The 20,664-nt window shown below is 40.0% G+C and overlaps 1 protein-coding gene across 5 annotated transcripts in view; it reads right to left on the bottom strand.

Annotated features, from left to right (window-relative positions):
- The window catches only part of zgc:110789 (Xan_ur_permease domain-containing protein), a 185,044-nt gene that overhangs the window by 105,787 nt on the left and 58,593 nt on the right, over positions 1–20,664 (bottom strand). For all 5 annotated transcript variants that reach the window (XR_005635637.1, XR_005635636.1, XM_039769943.1 and 2 more), the window contains one exon: positions 4,412–4,561. Coding sequence is in view for 3 of the 5 variants with exons in the window: in XM_039769942.1 (XP_039625876.1) it covers positions 4,412–4,561 (150 nt within the window). In the remaining 2 variants the exon portion in view is untranslated. The remainder of the gene's footprint in view (positions 1–4,411; positions 4,562–20,664) is intronic.

Here is a 20,664-nt window from a genome sequence, read left to right as displayed (position 1 = left end):
CTAAAGCCATATATTGAATTGAGCAAATTTGAGAATGATTTGTCTAACTGACCAAAATCTATCAATTTATCTTCCGAATTGCTTACTCTAATACAGGGCTGCAGATTCTGTACCAGATGTGCCCGGTGAAAGGAAAGACCCTATCACTGGATCGCATCCCAGAATGTCATAATCCTAATCATGTGCACAGGCAAATTCATATGTATAAGGTAAATGTGTAGATGCCAGAAGAAACTGAAGCACAATGAATGAACCCATAGATACAGCGTGTGGAGCTCCTCTGCTGACCAGTGCATCACTGAGCCAGTAAAATAGGTCATATTTATTGAATAACTAGCAAAATACCCATGCTTCGCAGCGGAGAAGAAGTTTTGATTTTAAAAATACTGTAACATTTGCTTTCTATTCATTTGCATAAGCACAGTCCTTCACCAGCAATTATTTAATGTTAGCTCAGACCAGGCACTTAAAAGTTTCTCTCGCACTTTTGCTGAGTTTGTGCCAAACAGTATTCTATCTATGAGCATCAGTCCTTCACCAGCAATTTTAACTCAGTTACAAAGTGATCAAATGTCTCGTTTATACCCTGCGTCCTCTCAGTAAACTTGTATCTCGCGAATATCGTATTCGTCTTAGGCATGACAAATGCCAGCGGCAGTGTGTCTATGAACTTAATTTAAACTTTCGTTTTACACCTTGCTTTCCTATTCGTTTGCATAAGCACAGTCCTTCACCATAAGTTTAACTCCGTTACAGCAATTTTAACTCTGTTAAAAAGTGATCCAAAGTCTCGTTTATACCCCACGTCTTCTCATTAAACTTGTATCTCGTGAATATCGTATTCGTCATAGGCATGACAAACGCCAGCAGCAGCGTATCTATAAACTTAATTTAAACTTATGGTTTACACCATGCTTTGTTTCCGCAGTAGCTGCACTTATGAATATGTTTGTATGCGTCACTCGCTTCATATTCTTTTGCTGTCTTCTCAATTGTATAATGCGTTTTTTGTTCAGCGCTCTTTGGAGCTCTTCCTTGTTCTCTCCGTACTGCGTTCACAGTCAGTTCACGTGAGCCGCTCAGCTGTGCTTGTGGTATCTTGTGTGATCTTGCGATATCCACGGCTTCATTTAATGTTAGCTGAAACCCGGCTCTTAAAGTTTCTCTCACACTTTCGCTGAGTTTGTGCCAAACACTAGTCCATCCATGACTATCTCATCTTCGTTTGCAGAAGCACAGTCCTTCACCTGCAAATATTTAGCGGCAGCGTGTCTATTGGATTGCTGCTGACGGATGGCTTTATATGGGCAGGCACTCAATTACGTGGGAGGCGTGATAATGCGGGACGCAACTCCGCCTCACATGGTGACCAAGCTGCAGGCTATGGCCATATATATCTACAAAAGAAGGTTCCAGTTATGACTGTTATGCATAGAATTTCAAAATGAAACCTGCCTAACTTTTGTAAGTAAGCTGTAAGGAATGAGCCTGCCAAATTTCAGCCTTCTACCTACACGGGAAGTTGGAGAATTAGTGATGGGTCAGTGAGTCAGTGAATCAGTCAGTTAGTTAGTCAGTCAGTCAGTAAGGGCTTTGCCTTTTATTAGTATAGATGTTTTTCTCAGCATATTTTGTATATTTGTAATAGGTATTCAAAAATGACAAACTGGAAGGAAAGTAGTAAAAAAAGCTTCATAATTTATTTATTTTACATTTTACATTTATTTATTTTTACATTAAAGTATAAATTTTATGTTTTTTCATTACAGGATCCTGTAGAACCTGAAGATTTTGACAGGAAACCCCAGATGCAAATTCAGTCCAATGAAGGGCATTCTCACCTTTATAATTTACAATCACCAGTTATCCTAACATAGATCTTTGGGATAAGCGAGAAAATACACATGCACAGGTAGCCACCAACCATTCTGTCAACATGATTTCCATTTATTATTTTTAGGTATGAAAAAACAGTATATACAGTAGGTATTTTTACATTACTGGACTGATTCATTATGTGAGGCCTTCATTCATTCCAACCTGCAAGGCATGACAAAGTTTGTTTCCTTCTCATTATTCATTTCTGTATTTCTTAACAGTGTGGACATTTTTTCTCCCCAAACCCTAGACATAACTTCACAAAACACCAGCCTAACAATGACTCTTTTATTTAAGAGAAATACTAGTATATTCAATTTTTTTTCTCTTGTCTTAGTCCTTTTTCCTTCCCCACTTCTTTCCAGGTGAGCTTTGTCCAAATTCACTCCTGACTCTGACTCATCTGGTGGAGGCAGAAGATTTTCTTATCAAGCCAAACTACTTTCAACACAAAAATATTGCATTTATGAATAACTTCTGGGTCAAGTGAAACCTCTACAGGACAGCTCCCTCTAGAAGTTTCCAATGATTCCAGCAGCTTCCATTCAGCCTTGTGGGTGGCCAAATAGGAGTTTGAATAGACAGGTGCTGCCACCACCACACAAACGGTTCACATGGCCCCAGAGACAGTGTTTCACTGTTCTTCCATTTCAATGGTGTCCCCTCCAGATACAGTTCACTTTAGTAGCGATGGACACTGTGAGAAGGACTTTAAAGTCACAGTGCTAATGAGCAACTTTAAGATACAACAAGAGAGCAGGGAATGGGAAGTTAAGCTCATGCTAAACTTTAACCATAGTTTAAATAGAGATAAGAGTTTTATGGCCAGATATGTGGATTGTTTACATATCTATGATTCACCCAGACAGTTTGACTACAAATCCACATTGTATGAAAAACTGATCAAAATCTTAAGAAGACTTTGGTGGACCATTATCTTATCAAAAGATCTTAACTATACATTGTTCTCCTCTCCTGCTAAATGAATCATAGGCTGGAGAGGTCTGTCAGTTTTTTACATTGAAGATGAGCCACTTAAAGGTTTTCCAATGCTGTCTCTGTCCTAGTGTCTATATAAACACAGGGAACTGCAGTTTCTGTATTACAACCAGCCTAAAGAGGGGGGCTCAGTTGCCTTGAAAGCTTGCATATTGTAATCTGTTCAGTTAGTCAATAAAAGGTGTAATTTTGCTCAACTTTTCTTGATGCAGAAAAAATTCTCTGCAACTTAACATCAGCAAAACCAAGGAACTGGTTATTGACTTTCACCCCACCAAAGAACCTATTTGTCCAGTCACTATTCAGTGAGTCGATGTTGAAGCACTGCACTCTTACAAGTATGTCGGGGTCTACATCAATGACAGGGACTGGTTTAGTAACACAGAAGCACTTTTTCATAGGAGAATACACTGCCTTAATCTGGGTAATGACATCCTTCACATATTTTACAACTCTATGATGGACAGTGCAACCTTCTACACTGTGGTGTGCTGGTCGGGTAATATCACTTCCAAAGAGGCCCACCAAATCAACAAGCTAACTAAAAGTGCAAGCTCAGTTATGGCATGCACTCCAGACCCCCTGGAGGTAGTAGCAAAGGAGAGAATAAAAAAAAAACGAAGTGCTGTTATGAACAATTATGAACAACACTCACACTCTCTCTGGCACACTAACACTGAGGACTTTCAGCCAAATGAAATAATGCCTGACTGCGACTGTGACTGCAAAGTTAGGTTACTTTCTTTTTAGTCATTCTGGTGTATGTTTGTATATTTATGTATTTATTTATTTGAATAGCTTCAGTAAAAAGCCAAATATCTATCTATCTATCTATCTATCTATCTATCTATCTATCTATCTATCTATCTATCTATCTATCTATCTATCTATCTATCTATCTATCTATCTATCTATCTATCTATCTATCTATCTATCTATCTATCTATCTATCTATACCAGGGACATGTGATTGTAATTGCTTCTTCTTGCACAGATCTAGTTTCATGAATTTAAATCCAATGCCTGATGGTTGCCCCTGTGATGATTATATATTCTCAATTTATTTTCATGGGCTTTTCTCCAAGTAATGTGAATTTCCTTTCTCTTGCCCAAAGGCATTCAGGTAAATTTAATCGGGGATTTCAAAATGGCCACATGTGGCTATGTGTGAAGGAGCACTGTAAGAACTGGCTCTTTGTACAAAACTGCTTCCTGTGTAGTGCCCAATGTTGTTGAGAGAAGCTTCAGCCTCTTCCATAACCCTCATCATCCTTACTTGATTAAGTGGGTGTGTGAGAACTGTCTTAACCTCCTAGTAACAGAAGTCCACTAAGCGTTATTATTTTCAGACATATTGACAGAATAAATCAATTATTTGAAATTGTATTTTGCCATTTTTAGGTTTGTAAAAATGCTTACAACAATTTATAAATACCATAGGACTCTAAGAGTTTTAAGAGTGAGTTTAAAAATGTGGGAAAAGTTAAAATTATTCAACAGCAAAGAAAGAATTTAGATTTTTATGGTAACACACCTGTGTCCCAAGAATGATGCAGAGATACCAGGGAGGCACATCAGTCACACAATATGCGAGTTTATTACTGTCCTCATACTGTGCACCACCTGAACTCACTTCTTCTTCGTCATTCAATTGAATGGAGCAAAACTGCTCTTCATTTTCACTCTGCAAAAAATCAGAGAAACATCTTCAAAGAGATTCATTTTATAGATAGAGAAAGACAAAGAATATCAAGTAAGAAAATGCATAATGACTTAACATTCAGGTGTGTTTGGAGACTTGTTGCTGGTTTTAAAGTAGGTTAAAAGATATTGTTACAAATTTGTTAATTAGCTATTTTTGTAACAATGAAATTGCAAGCACTAGTACTGTATGTGTTGCAACGGCCGACCCCTTACCCGGCCGGCAGCCACACTACCAGGACCCGTGACTTGGATAAAGTACCGAGGAAAACTTCAATCTACCAAGCCGTAACTCTGACAAATAATAAAATATATTTTTCCCCCAATCGACGATTAAACACAAGCAACACAATATCCAAATGTAAATCAGGTGCAGTAATATATTGTATATATACATATTGGATTAAATATATATATATACTGTATATATCGCACCACCACACCAGCAATGTGAAAAGCAATGTATATACAATAATAAATCCTCCTTTGTCCCTGCACACAAATAACAAACACACAACACAAATAATGACAACGAATGATAACTGAGTTGATAATGAACGTGAAATGAGTCCGGGTAAATAACTGTCCAAATTAATGATAACTGTCCCAAAATATTTGTGTTCGATTCTCCTGAATGAAACACTGGAACAAGCTCACCATGATTCCTCAGCGATGGTAGAAAATGATGTCCAACCCCAAGGTTTCTGGAGATGAATCCGTTGCAATAATCTGACAGAGTGAGAAAGAAACTGGAAAACTGACGCGATGTGGATGAAAGCAGAAACTAATGATTAGTAGCAGTTAGTAGGATCTCCTTCTCTCTCCTCTCTCCTCCTTCTTTCCCTCCTTTCTGTTTAAATAATAATGAGCCAGACTCCGGCTCTGACGTTTCCAGGAGTTGCTGCCTCCCCACATCAACCTTCCCCGTATCTTATTACGGGGACGACATTTAAACAAACACATACTAGTTTAAACATGGTGATGTGACAAGACGCGACAGAGTGCAAACACAATAAACAACACCAATGTGGCCCCGCTACATTCCGCCCCCCAGGCTTGGACAAGGGAGGTCCGAAGTACAGCTTGAGATTGGCAACTTGTATGATGTTTGTCCTGGTGTCAGCACCGCTGCCCCTTTGGATTAGAAAATTGATCGGACCTGTTTGTTTAATGATTATCGCTGAACCTAACCACCTAGTCGCGAGCTTGGTGGAGAATCACTTTCTGGCATCTGAGAGATGGTGGGCTCTAGTCCAGACCAAGTCCCCCGGCTTGAAGTGCACTTCCTTCCCACCAACCTCTGTTGGATTCTCCACCTAAATTCTTCCAGTTTTAAAGTATTGTTGTTGAGGATGATTTGTGAACTAGGGGCTCCCAGTAAGAGTCGGTCGAGTGGGCCCTTCATCTGTCTGCCCAGCGCAATCAAAGCAGGCGTCTCATCTGTGCCTTCATGCATCGCAGTGTTCAGGGCAAACCGGAGCTCAGGGAGCCATTTATCCCAGTCATGATGGCATTCAACCACATAGGAGGCGATCATACGTTTCAGGGTCCGGTTCACTCGCTCAGTCATGTTAGCCTGGGGATGATACGCTGTAGTAAGATTTTTTTTCACTCCCCAGGTTGTGTAGAGATTATCAAGGACTGAACTTGTGAACTGGGGATCCCTGTCAGAAATTATGTTCTTCGGGACTCCCCAGTGGGTGAATATCTCATTCTTCAGGATGGAGCTAACCTTGCTGGATCGAGTGTCTGTCAGCGCAAATAGCTCCACCCACTTAGAGAAATAATTCACTAGCACCATCAGGACGGTATTCCGTCAGCTGGTCATTGGAAATGGCCCCATCCGATCGACACCCAAAGTCTCCCCTGGTCCATCCGTGATTGTCAATTGTAACATCCCTGATGGCTTACCAGGTGGGTTCTTCAGCTGTTGGCAGGTGTGGCAGTTCTTAACGTGGTGGCATACATCTTTCTGGACAGATGGCCACCACACCACTCCCAGAATCTTCAGGAAGGTTTTTGTCCGACCAAGGTGACCACCTAAAGGGCTGTCATGATAATAGTTCACAAACTCGGGGATGAGCATCTCTGGGACTACAAGTTGTTGCTGCAGGCCTCCAAGGGATGATGGAATAGACCTGTAAAGAAGTCCTTGGAGGTACGCAAAGTGTACCCGGTTGGTGTGCTGATTATCCAGCCCCTTACGAATATTTTAGCAGAAAGGGCTGGCAGCTTGTGCCTGGGCCAGGTCGCAAAGATTACTGGGTAGAGATGGAATTAACTTTTTTGCTTCTGCCAAGCAAACCATCCCTGAGTGCTCTGATGCCCTAGATAGAGCATCAGGCATGATGTTGCCATAGCCCTTCCGGTACGTCACCTTGAAGGTGAAATTCTGGAGGCGCAGCACCCACCTGGTCAGACGGGAAGTTGTCTTCGGGTGATTGAACACCCAGGTCAGAGCATGAGGGTCCGTGTACACTTCAAATTCAACCCTCTCAAGAAAATGCTTCCATTTTTCCACAGCCCACACTACAGCCAGGCACTCCTTTTCTGCTGTTGAATAATTGAGCTCAGCGCCATGCAGCACTCGCGAGGCAAATGCAATGACGCGTTCCTCCATGTCCTTCTTTTGGATGACCATGGTACTGAGCCCCAGGTTGCTGGCATCAGTTTGTACTTGAAAAGTGAGATCGGGCTGGGCCAGGACGGGTGGCTTCTGTAGATGTTCTTTCAGTTGTTTGACAGCGTCCTGGCATTCTTTAGTCCAATCTTACGAGACATACTTCTTTCTTAAGTGGTTTAAGAGAATCACTATGTCAGCCATCCGAGGGATGTATTTATGGTACCACCCCTCTAGCCCCAAGAAACGCTGTAAAGATTTTAAGCCTGTGGGCGTGGGTTAGTCCCAGATGGCCGAGATCTTTTCTGGGTCTACAGCGACCCTCTCTGCAGACACGATATGACAGAGGAAATGAATATGGGGTTGAATAAATGTACACTTTTTTGTGTTCAGGGTGAGGTGTGCTTGCTGGAGATGATGAAAGATGGTATCCAGGTCCAGGAGATGCTATTCTATCAAAGGGGAGTAAATAATAACATCATCGATGTATACAAAGCAAGTCTTTCCGATTAACCCCCTCAGTACTTGTTCCATAAGCCGTTGGAAAGTGGCACCAGCATTCCTTGAGCCAAATGGCATTACTTTAAATTGGAACAAGCCCTCAGGGGTAATTACAGCAATCTTCTTTTTACTCCTCTCATCCATCGGCACCTGCTAATAGCCACTGTGGAGGTCCAATGTACTAAAAACTGCCGCTCCATGCAGTGACTCGAGTGTTTCGTGAACCAGGGGCATGGGATATGCGTCCAGGTTTGTCTTCACGTTCATGCCCCTGTAGTCCATGCAGAACCGAAAGGCGTCTTCTGTTTTCTTCATTAGGACTACAGGGGACACACAGGAGCAGGAAGATGGTACAATTATTCCCTCGGTGAGCATTTCATCTATATGTTGTTTAATAATGTCCCCCTTCAGTGGAGAAACTCAGTACGCCCGGTGTCAAACAGGGAATTCGTTGGAGGTATGAATCACGTGGGTAACCCCACGGGCGACTTCTAGCTTATCTGTCCATACCCCTGACCACTTCTTCAGCACTGGCCTGACTTCTTCAGGTTGTTCCTCCACTGGGGCGGCCACCAAGTTTTAGATTTCACTCCTCACTGCTGTGTAAAAGTTGATGCACTTCAGACTTAGATCTTCTCTATGCTTATGAATAAAATCACATACCCCTTCCCCTGGCACCATATACCCCCTGGAACAGAGATTAAAAGTCATCTTCATGACTGTTAAAGAATCCAGCCCAAGGAGTAACGGGACTGACAGGTGCCGGTCATCCAGGACATAGGTCTCTATTTCCCAGGTGGTGGAAAGAATGCTGTATCTCAGGGGGACTCTGCCCAAAGCCTTATGTTCACTCCCATCTGCCAACAGGAATTGGATGTCTTATGAGAGTGTGATGGCTTCCTGTGTCAACCACCGCATCCACCAGCAAGCTCACCATGATTCCTCAGCAATGGTGGAAAATAATGTCCAAACCCGGAGTTTCTCGTGATGAATCCGTTGCAATAATCCAGCAGAGTGAGAAACAAACTGGAAAACTGATGCGATGTGGATGAAAGCAGAAATTGATGATTAGTAGCAGTTAGTAGGATCTCCTTTTCTCTCCTCTCTCCTTCTTCTTTCCCTCCTTTCTGTTTAAATAATAATGAGCCGGATGTAATGGAAAACTCCAGCTCTGACATTTCCAGGGGTCGCTGCATCCCCGCATCAACCTTCCCTGTATCTTATTACGGGGACGACATTTAAACAAACACATACTAGTTTAAACGGGGTGCTGTGATGAGACGCGACAGTGTGCAAACACAATAAACAACAACACTTATGTGGCCCCACTACAGTGTTTTTAATACAATTTTAATTCCTGTAGCTGTTGGCTGCATCCAAACATGATAGCAGATTAATGTGATGCTATGCCATTAAAGTATCAGAGAAATATTGAATCATTATAATCTTTAGATAATGCAGGCATGAGGTTGTATTTATAAATACTGAGCAAAGGCTTAGTCACAGTTGCATAAATTTATACTAAGTAATCTTTTATTTAATTTTTCATAAGTTGCTTTTATTTTTTACTTTTATAATCCTGATCATAATGTACTTTCCCACTTCAATGTCAGCTGCACAAAAGAGTGTGGAATTTAACCGAGGCAACAGCCAGAATGATAACATATAACAAGACCTAACCCTGCATTCTCTACAAAAAGGGCCAGGGCTTACCTTGAATGGTGATGAATAAATAAACAATACCCTTACTGCCTTATTAAATAAATAATTAATATCATTATTAGTGAATTGAATAAACAAATACAAATCTAACATCATACGTCATATGGTTATACTTGGTCATCCAGGCCAGCCTGCGTCTGACCCTGGCCAATCACATATCCTGTAGAGAGGTGTATTTGCTTTAAAATTTATGACTACAGGTGTTTCACTGTTTTGGTGGTGGGGGAGTCAAAAAAGTAAAAGAAAAAATTTAACAAGTTCAAGTAACTGCTATCAAGGTGAAACTGACAAAGAAAACAGATTTGCAGCTGAAGTCACACAGAATGTTTCTCTGTTTTAAGAGAGATGACTCTGCAAATTTCCCAGTGTTTTTCAACAGAACATTTTGAAGTTTCAAAAATGTGTATAGCACCCTGAAGATGAGATATGGGAATGAAAATTGAACTTTTTCAGCAACTTTCCCTGAGGAATAATTGTTGCAGATTTCAACAAAACTGGTAAATTGGGATTTGGGTTGTTTCATAAAGACCAGATAGATATAGCTATGCATATTACTGTATATGAGAACACACCTTAAAAAATAATGAACAGTACAATAACCTTAAAAGTTCTTATACATGGTTTGTTGAGAGCTGTGTTTTATAAGAAGTTCTTGGCAACACAGGAGAGCTCTACAGATTTACAGAATCTCAAAATATCCAAATATGCTACAATGGCACTGAAAGATAAAGGATGATAGCAGTCTAAGGTTCCTCTGTAAAAGACAACTCTAAAATATTTATGTTGAGAGGTCAATTTAGTTCTTTCAAAGAGGCATAGATGTTCTTTGCAACAATTTTATAAATAAAGGAATGTGGCTCCTTCCTTAATACCTGATGTTGTGATACAAATACTTAAAGTAATAAAACATATTTAGAACAATTGCTGACCACAGAATAACAAAGAACAAACAACTTTGCATACCCTTATGTGAATGTGATGAACAATAGGTGACAACAGAAGTCCACCTAGTAAAACCAAAATTACAATATTTAATCTGTTTCTGCAGGGCACCTTCATTAATATAAACAATTACATAAGCAATAAGACAGCGCTATTGCTACATTCCTCCCTGCGTGGAGTTTGCATGTTCTCCCCGTGTCTGCGTGGGTTTCCTCCGGGCGCTCCGGTTTCCTCCCACAATCCAGAGACATGCAGGTTAGGTGGATTGGCAATTCTAAATTGGCCCTAGTGTGTGCTTGGTGTGTGCTTGGTGTGTGGGTGTGTTTGTGTGTGTCCTGTGGTGGGTTGGCACCCTGCCCGGGATTGGTTCCTGCCTTGTGCCCTGTGTTGGCTGGGATTGGCTCCAGCAGACCCCCGTGACCCTGTATTCGGATTCAGCGGGTTAGGAAATGGTTGGTTGGTTGGTTATTGCTACATTCACATTCAGAGAAGAACACAGAAAAATAATTCAAAACATCTTTTGTACTTAGAGTCATAGTGGTGCAGAGGGTAGCACTCATGATTTGCAGATCAAGTCTGGGCTCAAATTGCCTGGTTACTGACACTATGGAGTTTGCATGTTCTCCACGAATCTGCAAGAGTTTTCCTGTACATACACCTTCTCTATATCCTACCACATCTCAAAAGACATCAAGGTCAAACTAACTAGCAAATCTAAATTGTCTATGTGTGCATGACTAGTGCGGACAGCCATGTAGTTCACTGATAATCAATGAAATGTAGTGGTTTGTGTATTCAGTCAGCTTTCCACTCACATAACCTGGTTATGAAATATTATTCTTCCTAATTATTATTATAGTACATTGCTTCCTGCTTTCATTATCGTGAGAACGTATTTCCTTGGACTCTGCAAGGAGAAACATTAATGATGTTTTATTGCTCCAGGAGATTTTTTTAGCATAGCGTGAAGCTTCTAGTTAAGACACTAATTGGATTAAACTAAAACAATTTCATCTTAGAGTTACACAAAGTGTTACCACACAAACTGCATCTGAGACTCCATAACCATTGAACCCTGAGTACGCTGGAGCACCACAGCTGGGACTTTTGAGTTGCATCCCTTTGTAGCTTTCTGCTCTGTAGACACATAAAGCATATGTAGAAGACATCGGCTGCAGCACAGAGAGCACCTCAGTTAACTGCATTCACCTCAGTCCATCTTTTATCAGTAGCCTTCCAACAAAGCCTGATTGTGGATTTCCACACTAAAATATTGTTTACAACATGCTATACAAGTATACAATATTATCAATTGATTTGTTTGACTGTTGTAGTTATTTTGTCAATGTTGAGGCTCTATGAAACCACTATGATGAGAATGACCTTAACATAAAGCACTTCCTGCTGGACACAAGTAGGTCATACAATGGATTTGCACCCTTTCAGCAGTTGGTTCTTTCGTGTTCCCAATGCTGATGGAAAATGATTTGCAACAGTGAACTAGATTAAATGGGTTTAAGAATGTTATGTTATGTACAGTACATGTAAAACAAATTTCCATACCGGATCGGTTGAGCCCCAGGTTAACCTGTTAGCCAACAGGGTGCTGGCATAAATTGGGCTACTGTTGGCTGAAGAAGGAGAAGAAGACGGGGGAGACTTTGAATGTCGGCAGTATAACTGGTAAGGGGAGAGTATTAGCAGATACGATGGAGAGAAGGAAGGTTGATATATTGTGTGTGCAACAGACTAAATGGAAGGAGAGTAAGGCCAGGTTAATCGGAGGTGGATTCAAATTGTTCTATCATGGTGTGGATGGGAGGAGAAATGGGGTAGGGGTTATCCTGAAGGAACAGTATGTCAAGAGTGTTTTGGAGGTGAAAAGAGTGTCAGACAGAGAAATGATTATGAAGCTGGAAATTGGAGGTGTGATGATGAATGTTGTTAGTGCATATGCCCCACAGGTTAGCTGTGCGATGGAGGAGAAAGAAGATTTTTGGAGTGAGTTGGATGAAGTGATGAACAGTGTACCCAAGGGACAGAAAGTGGTGATAGGAGCGGATTTCAATGGATATGTTGGTGAAGGGAACAGAGGAGACATGGAGGTGATGGATAAGTATGGAGTCAAGCACAGGAATGAAGAAGGTCAGAGGATAGTGGATCTTGCCAAAAGTATGGACATGGCTGTGATGAGTATGCATTTTAAGAAGAGGGAGGAACACAGAGTTACATACAAGAGTGGAGGAAGATGCACACAGGTAGATTACATCCTATGCAGAAGAGTCAATCTGAAGGAGATTGAAGACTGAAAATTGGTGGCAGGGAGTGTAGTTAAGCAGCATAGGATGGTGGTCTGTAGGAAGACATTGGAGATCAAGAAGAGGAAGAGAGTGAGGGTAGAGCCAAGGATCAAATGGTGGAATTTGAAAAAGGAAGACTGTAAGGTTGAGTTTAGGGAGAAGGTGAGACAGGCATGGGTGGTAGTGATGAGTTACCAGACAGTTGGGAAACTACAGCAGAAGTAGTGAGGATAACAGCAAGAAGAGTGGTTGGCATGACATTTGGACAGAGGAAGGAGGAAAAGGAAACTTGGTGGTGGAATGGGAAAATACAGGAGAATATACAGAGGAAGAGGATGGCAAAGAAAAAGTGGGATAGTCAGAGAGATGCATAAAGTAGACAAGAATACAAGGACAAATGGCTCAAGGTGATGAGAGAGGTGGCGAAGGCTAAAGAAAAGGGGTATGATGAGTTGTATGAAAGGTTGGACACTAAGGAGAGAGAAAGGGACCGAGCTGGGAAAGATGTGCAGAAGGTAAGGGTGATAAAGGATTAAGATAGAAACATACTCACAAACGAGGAGAGTGGGTTGAAAAGATAAAAAGAGTACTTTGAGATGCTGATGAATGAAGAGAATGAGAGAGAGAAGAGGTTGGATGATGTGGAGATAGTGAATCGGGAAGTGCAACAGATTAGCAAGGAGGAAGTAAGGACAGCTATGAAGAGAATGAAAAATGGATGACCTACCTGTGAAAACATGGAGGTGTTTAGGAGAGATGGCAATGGAGGTTTTAACCAGATTGTTTAATGGAATCTTGGAAAGTGAGAGGATGCCTGAGGAGTGGAGAAGAAGTGTACTGGTGCCGATATTCAAGAATAAGGGGGGGATGTGCAGGACTGTAATAACTGCAGGGAAATAAAATTGATGAGCCACAGCATGAAGTTATGGGAAAGAGTAGTGGAAGTGAGGTTAAGATGTAAGGTGATGATTAGTGAGCAGCAGTACAGTTTCATGCTAAGAAAGAGCACCACAGATGCGTTGTTTGCTCTGAGGATGTTGATGGAAAAGTATAGAGAAGGCCAGAAGGAGTTGCATTGCGTCTTTGTGGACCTGGAGAAAGCATATGACAGGGTGCCTCAAGAGGAGCTGTGCTATTGTATGAAGAAGTTGGGAGAGGCAGACAAGTATCTAAGAGATGTACAGAATATGTACAAGGGAAGTGTGACAGTGGTGAGGTCTGTGGTAGAAGTGACAGATGCATTCAAGGTGGAGGTGGGATTACATCAGGGATTGGCTTTGAGCCCTTTCTTATTTGCAATGGTGATGGACAGGTTGGCAGACAAGATTAGACAGGAGTCCCCGTGGACTATGATGTTTGCTGATGACATTCTGATCTGTAGCAATAGTAGAGAGCAGGTTGAGGAGACCCTGGAGAGGTGGAGATATGCTCTATAGAGAAGAGGAATGAAGGTCAGTATAAACAAGACAGAATACTTGTGTGTAAATAAGAGGAAGGTCAGTGGAATGGTGAGGATGCAAGGAGTAGAGTTGGCGAAGGTGGATGAGTTTAAATACTTGGGATTAACAGTACAGAGTAATGGGAATTGTACAAGAGAGGTGAAAAAGAGAGTGCAGGTAGGGTGGAATAGGTGGAGAAGAGTGACAGAAGTAATTTGTGACAGACGAGTATCAGCAAGAGTGAAAGGGAAGGTCTACAGGACTGTAGTGAGACCAGCTATGCTATATGGGTTGGTAACAGTGGCACTGACCAGAAAGCAGGAGACAGAGCTGGAGGTAGAAGAGTTAAAGATGCTAACAGTTGCATTGGGTGTGACGAGGATGCATAGGATTAGGAACAAGTACATTAGAGGGTCAGTTCAGTTTGGATGGTTTGGAGACAAAGTCAGAGAGGCAAGATTGCATTGGTTTGGACATGTGCGGAAGAGAAATGCTAGGTATATTAGGAAAAGGATGCTAAGGATAGAGCTGCCAGGCAGGAGAAAAAGAGGAAGGCCTAAGAGAAGGTTTATGGATGTGGTGAGAAAGGACATGCAGGTGATGGGTATCACAGAGCAAGATTCAGAGAACAAAAAGATACGGAAGAAGATGATCCCCTGTGGCAACCCCTAACGGGAGCAGCTGAAAGAAAGAGGAGAAAAGAAGCACACTATGCTCCAAGTGCAAGATGTTTTATTAATTCAAAAATGATATTTTTTGGTCTTGTACATTACAAATAAATAATGCAATATCAGACACTAACAAAGTAAAACAGATAATCATGAATTAAAGAAAAGATGTGCACATATATTTAATATATAGGAACATTTCATATGTTCATATTCATATAGTACATAGACTGCTCTAGAAAAATTATACATTTTTGTATTTTCTCTGGCAAAATATAAAATGTATGTGTAATTGTTCTATTATTTCTTCCAGTACAAAATGTATAAGTGACTTTGTCACAGCCAAATCTTTCCACTGTGCATCCTTCAAATCAGTCCCTGTAAGAGACACACAAAACCTACACATTTTAAATCACAAGTTACTTTGTTTTTTTCTGACTTGAGCACATTTTACCCAAAAATTAAACTGCTGACTGTTCTTTATCATAGGTCAGTTTGGGTATTTTTAGTTAATATAGTAGTATGTAACTCATTAGAAGCTACTTATTTTTGAATGCACTCATATTCTTAGAGATCTAATGTTCCTAACTTTAAAATACCAATGACACTTAGTTAATAGTGCAATGGCTTTTGTCAACATACTCACACATGAACAAGAAGGCTTTCTTTTTTAAGCCAATATTAAGCAATGTTGTTTAATAAAGCAGCCTCACGTCAAACACCGTGAGTGCGTATTTTTGGACTAAGGCCAAGTGCTACATTCTCTTTTTTTTCATACTGGTGGCCATATGTTAAAAACTTTTGTTTAAAAGTTTCCTAATTATTTGCTTTGCAAACCTTTGCACTTTTTCCATATGATATCCTCATTTTGGCAATTAAAGTGTCTAATACAGTGATTTCTCTGTTTAAAAGCAGGTTTCTCTGTCTGTTCACAGCAGCACACAATTGTCAATGATTTTTGCTTTCAGAATCTTCAAGCCAGCTTTTCTCAGTTTGCTGGTATTGGTAGCCAGAAGCCAGCTTCTCTCTACATTGCCCCCTATGTTTTCCCAGTGTCTATGACTTTGTATGACAATGATGTTGTAATTGACTATGGGTCAACTCAAGTTGGGAGACAAAGTCAGAGAGGCGAGATTGTGTTGGTTTAGACATGTGCAGAGGAGAGATGCTGAGTATATTGGAAGAAGGATGCTAAGGATAGAGCTGCCAGGGAGGAGGAAAAGAGGAAGGCCTAAGAGAAGGTTTATGGATGTGGTAAGCGACATGCAGGTGATGGATGTAGCAAAACAAGATGCAGAGGACAGAAAGATATAGAAGAAGATGATCCTCTGTGGCAACCCCTAACGGGAGCCATGGCCCCCACATTCTAACACGGGCCCCTAGGCCAGGATCTCTGGCGGGACCCTTCACCTAGGGTTAAGGAAAATGTGATACCCAATAGGAATCTGAAACTTTTTTTGATATTGTTTTTAGTTTTCAAAATATTTTATTTATTTTATTTTATTTATTATTTATAATATTATTATTTAAGATGTATTGATATCTTATGAGATGGCTGAAACAACACAGGGCAGCACAGCAATTCCATGCATTAGTTAAATTCCACCAGTGGCACACCTGGTTCAAATTAACTGGGTAGCCTTTAATTGGCTGTAATAAATGATTGCTCAAAATACTGGAGTGACTGGAGTGAAGTTTGGAAATTGTAGTTTAGTATCAAAAAGGCAAGCAAGAGCATCTCAAAATGTAATAGTCAAGCTGTCATAAAGAAATCTGAAGTTAATGGTCAACCTGAAGACGGTAAATGCAGTGGAAGAATCAAAAAGATGTCTGCATTTGAAAAACAGTACATAAAGATCACTTCCTTAGGGAACAGAAGGAAATCCGATGAGGTATCATCTGACACTATATGCTTTGACTTTATGTAGAAGTCTTAAATTATATTGGCTTGTAGGGTGTATTGTAGCTAAGAAAACCTTATAAAAAGGCAACACTCTGGAAGCTAGTAGTGAAGAACAGAATTACAGCAAAACTGAGTGTTTTTATGAACAATGCTGCACACCCCGTGTCTGACACACTAACATTGAGTACTTTCAGCCAATGAATTATTCAGCAGAAGTGTGTCATGAAAAGTTACTGGGGATCCTTTATACTGTACCAACAGCAATATGTCTGCATAATGTCTCACTGTGACTGACAGTCAAGTCAGACATTTTCTTTCTTTTTAATTTTCTCTCTCTATACTTATTCTAGTGTGTGTTCAGACCAAAGTATGTTTGTTTATTTATTTATTTATCTACCTTTTTGTGTATTTATGTATTTAAAAAGTTTCTGTAAATCTTTCGATCTAAGCAGTAGAGACTGAAATACACAAGACTCTAAACAATGCAATGACAGGTGAAAGAAAGTCTGAAAGAGCAATGAGTTCAAATCTGAAATTTTTGGTTCACAAAGATGCCAGCATGTCAGAAGATGAGTTGGCAAAGAATGCATTCATGGCTGTCTGTATGCTGTTATGAAGCCATTTTAACAGCTCTGTCATTGTCTGGAGCACATGTCAGTCAATGGTGTAGGGAGTCAGTTCAAAATTGATGGAATGATAACTGCTGAGAAATATAAACAGATTAAATTTACTTATGGGAAAACTAATTATTCACAAAAACTTAATATTTCAGTACAATAATGACTACAAACACACTGAAACCATTATGAAGGCCTACTGGAGCAGACATTTGTAGTTGTCCAACTTAGAACCCTGAGATGAACATAACTAAAGCTGTGTAGGACAGGGAAAACAAAAACAGTGGACAGAAGATGACTTGTGGCAAGTCCTTGAAGAACCTTGGATTAGTTTACCATAGGACTATTGCAAAGCAAAGTATTTAATTTTTGTGTTCTAAGGTAGACCACACAAAGTACTGACTTGTTTTAACAATACAAGGCATTCTTGTTAATTTTATCATTTTATTTATTTTTGTTTACTGCAATATTATACAAAGTTTTCAGAAAAAAATAAACAATTATGCTTAGATAACTACTGCAAGGTAATGGCTTCTTGGATGGCCTAAGTCTTCTGAGAAATATAATGCGTTAATGATTGGAGTTAACTCTGGAAATTTGCTTTTCTGATATTTGCCCTTGCCCAAGGTGCTTTTCTAGCATTGTAGTGCAATTATTTTCTTTTCATTTAAACATCAGGTTAAAACTTTTGTTAATTTGTCTGTGAAGATGCCCATATCTGTGTATTAATTGGTACACGGTAATTAACTTTTTTATCCATAATACAAATGTTTAAAAGTCCATTAACTACATGTAAATGTAACTAATGACTGTCTAACAGGTATCTTAAAGTTGCTTAGCCAAGCTTTGGCATCACTTTAATAAATGGACATACTGTAAATTTAAATAAATTTAAATGTAACCTGATTTATGTTACGTTTGTTGTATAAGGGGCAATCACTGAATAACTAAACAATTTCGCGCATCAAGGCTATCACAGGAAACAATCAGTAAATTGCCAGGGCTTAAGTGAACAAAACAAAACAAGCCCAACAATTTCCCATATTAAAACCTAACATAATTCCTGGGAACTTCAAGAGTTAATGAATGTTAGTAGTTACCAGTCTAATCAAAATCACTAGGTGCAGCATGAAGGATGTCACTTAACACACATTAAAATTCTAGCAAGTGAACCAATCAAATGATTCCAGGGTAAACACAAATAGATGTCTACAAGCAGCTTGATCATTTTGTAGCCTTTTAATCATTGACTTAGGAACCATCAAGCACATGTCAAACTCATTCATTTGTTCATATTACTGCTGTGATGTAGTAATTACAGTAGAAGTATCTTGAAATTCCCATAACTGAAGCCTGCATTGTCATGACCTTTCAATGGTGAGTCAATGGTGAGTCCAAAGTACTGTCCTCCAGTCGTGGGCGTTGCAAACATAATAATTTACAGACATAGTCATGATGATGATCTACAATGCTTGTTTTCATGCAGATTGAACCATGTTGGCTTGGACAGCATGCAAGTACTGGTATCCCTACCAGGATGGAGTCCCTTTCCTTCATCTTGCTGGGATGGCCATGGTGACAAGTAGGCAAGAAGAGTGGCATGGTGTTTCTTGCCTAAGACAGGAGGTCCAGATGCAAGTATTGAAGTGGGTATGCTGGCATCCTGGCTTGGCTGAACCAAGGAATATTACATGGCCAGCAGGCTAGTGTAACTGAAGGAAAAGGGAGACAAGTTGTCAAGGTTTCATGCTCCCCTGACATGTTAGTTGATAGTGTCACTAGTATGGAAATCCACAAGGCATGCTGGGAGCAATAATCTAATGAGGCAGCTTTGTTACATTTCTTGTGTGGTACCCAGGACCGTGGCCATACTTTGTGGGGCTTCTACATGACCCAGAAATGCTTCCTATAAGCCATGCCCTGGCATCAGAACTACTCCGGGGGCTCTGATAAAAGGAGCTGCCTCACACAGGCAAGTTGGACTCAGGTCGAAAAAGGACAAAGCTTGCCTGGAAGGTGTGAAGGAAGAAAAGAAGTGAGAGAAAACGTGTATTGTGCTTCTGCATATGTTTGAGAAACCTGCTGTAGGTATTTTTGGTAAATTAATTATTATTTAAACCCAGAACATGTGTCTGTGGAGTTGTGTCTGGGGTGCTGAAGTGGCCCCTACAGATCATAGTGCATATTTAATTTTTTGTTTCCTATGTGTCAAATTCATTTAACAGTCATTGCTTGTATTTCTGTTGAGTTCTGAGTATCAGAACCAATGGGAATCTAAATAAAATGATTGGTTTAAGATTCATTGATTTTGTAAAAAAATATTAAATCTAGGTTTTCTGATCCTCTTCACTGTCCCTGACAATGTCTCTATTTTACACATTTTCTGCCTTCTATCTCCTGGTTGTACCATTTTATTAGAACATTACAACATTTGAACAATCTAGACCAAAACAGACCATTCAATCCAACAAAGCTTGACACTCCTACCCACTGAATTTGAAAGTCCCAAAAGTCTTACTGCCTACCACCTAGTGTCTATGGTTCTCTGTATAAAGGAAAACTTCCTAATGTTTGTATGAAACTTACCTTTAAGAAGTCTCCAACTGTGTCCCCTTTTTCTTAATGAATTTATTTTAAAATAGCAGACCACTGTACTAATTTCCTTCATGATTTTAAACACTTCAATCATGTCACCTATTCATCTTCTTTTGTTTAAACTGAAAATGCTTAGCTCTTTTAATCTTTCTTCCTAATTCATCCCCTGTAGCCCTGGAACTAATCTAGTCTCTCTTCTCTGGTCTTTTTCAAACACTGCTATGTCCTTTTTGTAGCCTGAAGACCAAACTTGCACACAGTACTCCAGATCAGGCATTAGCAGTGCATTATATAGCTCAAGCATAACCTCCTTGGACTTGTACTCTACACATCATGATAAATAACATAACGTTCTGTTAGCCTTCTTAATGGCTTCTAAACACTGTCTGGCAGTTGATAGTGTCAAGTCCACTACAACTCTTAAATCCTTCTCCTAAAGTGTACTCTTGATTTTCAGACCTCCCATTGTGTATTCACACCTAACATTTTTTCTTCCAATGTGTAATATATTTACTGACATTAAACAAATCTGTCAAAGCCGCCATGCTGTCCAAGTCCCTTTGTAATGATTTACTGGATTCCAGATTATCTACCAATCCACCTATTTAGGTATCTTCTGCAAACTTAACCAGGTTGTTATTTATATTGGATGGGGCTCATCTTCCAACTGAAGATGACTTGCGTTTAAATTCTGTTTAATAATTTCTCTGATGTAAAATGTTCCCTGTTTGAGAATTACCAGTCTGCTAGCTACATTTGACTTCTTTCTCACACTTGGA

This window comes from Polypterus senegalus, chromosome 11 (genome assembly GCF_016835505.1).
Source record: "Polypterus senegalus isolate Bchr_013 chromosome 11, ASM1683550v1, whole genome shotgun sequence".
Lineage (NCBI taxonomy): Eukaryota > Metazoa > Chordata > Cladistia > Polypteriformes > Polypteridae > Polypterus > Polypterus senegalus.
The sequence above is the reverse complement of the archived record's forward strand: the minus strand, read 5'-3'. Positions and strand labels throughout refer to the sequence as shown.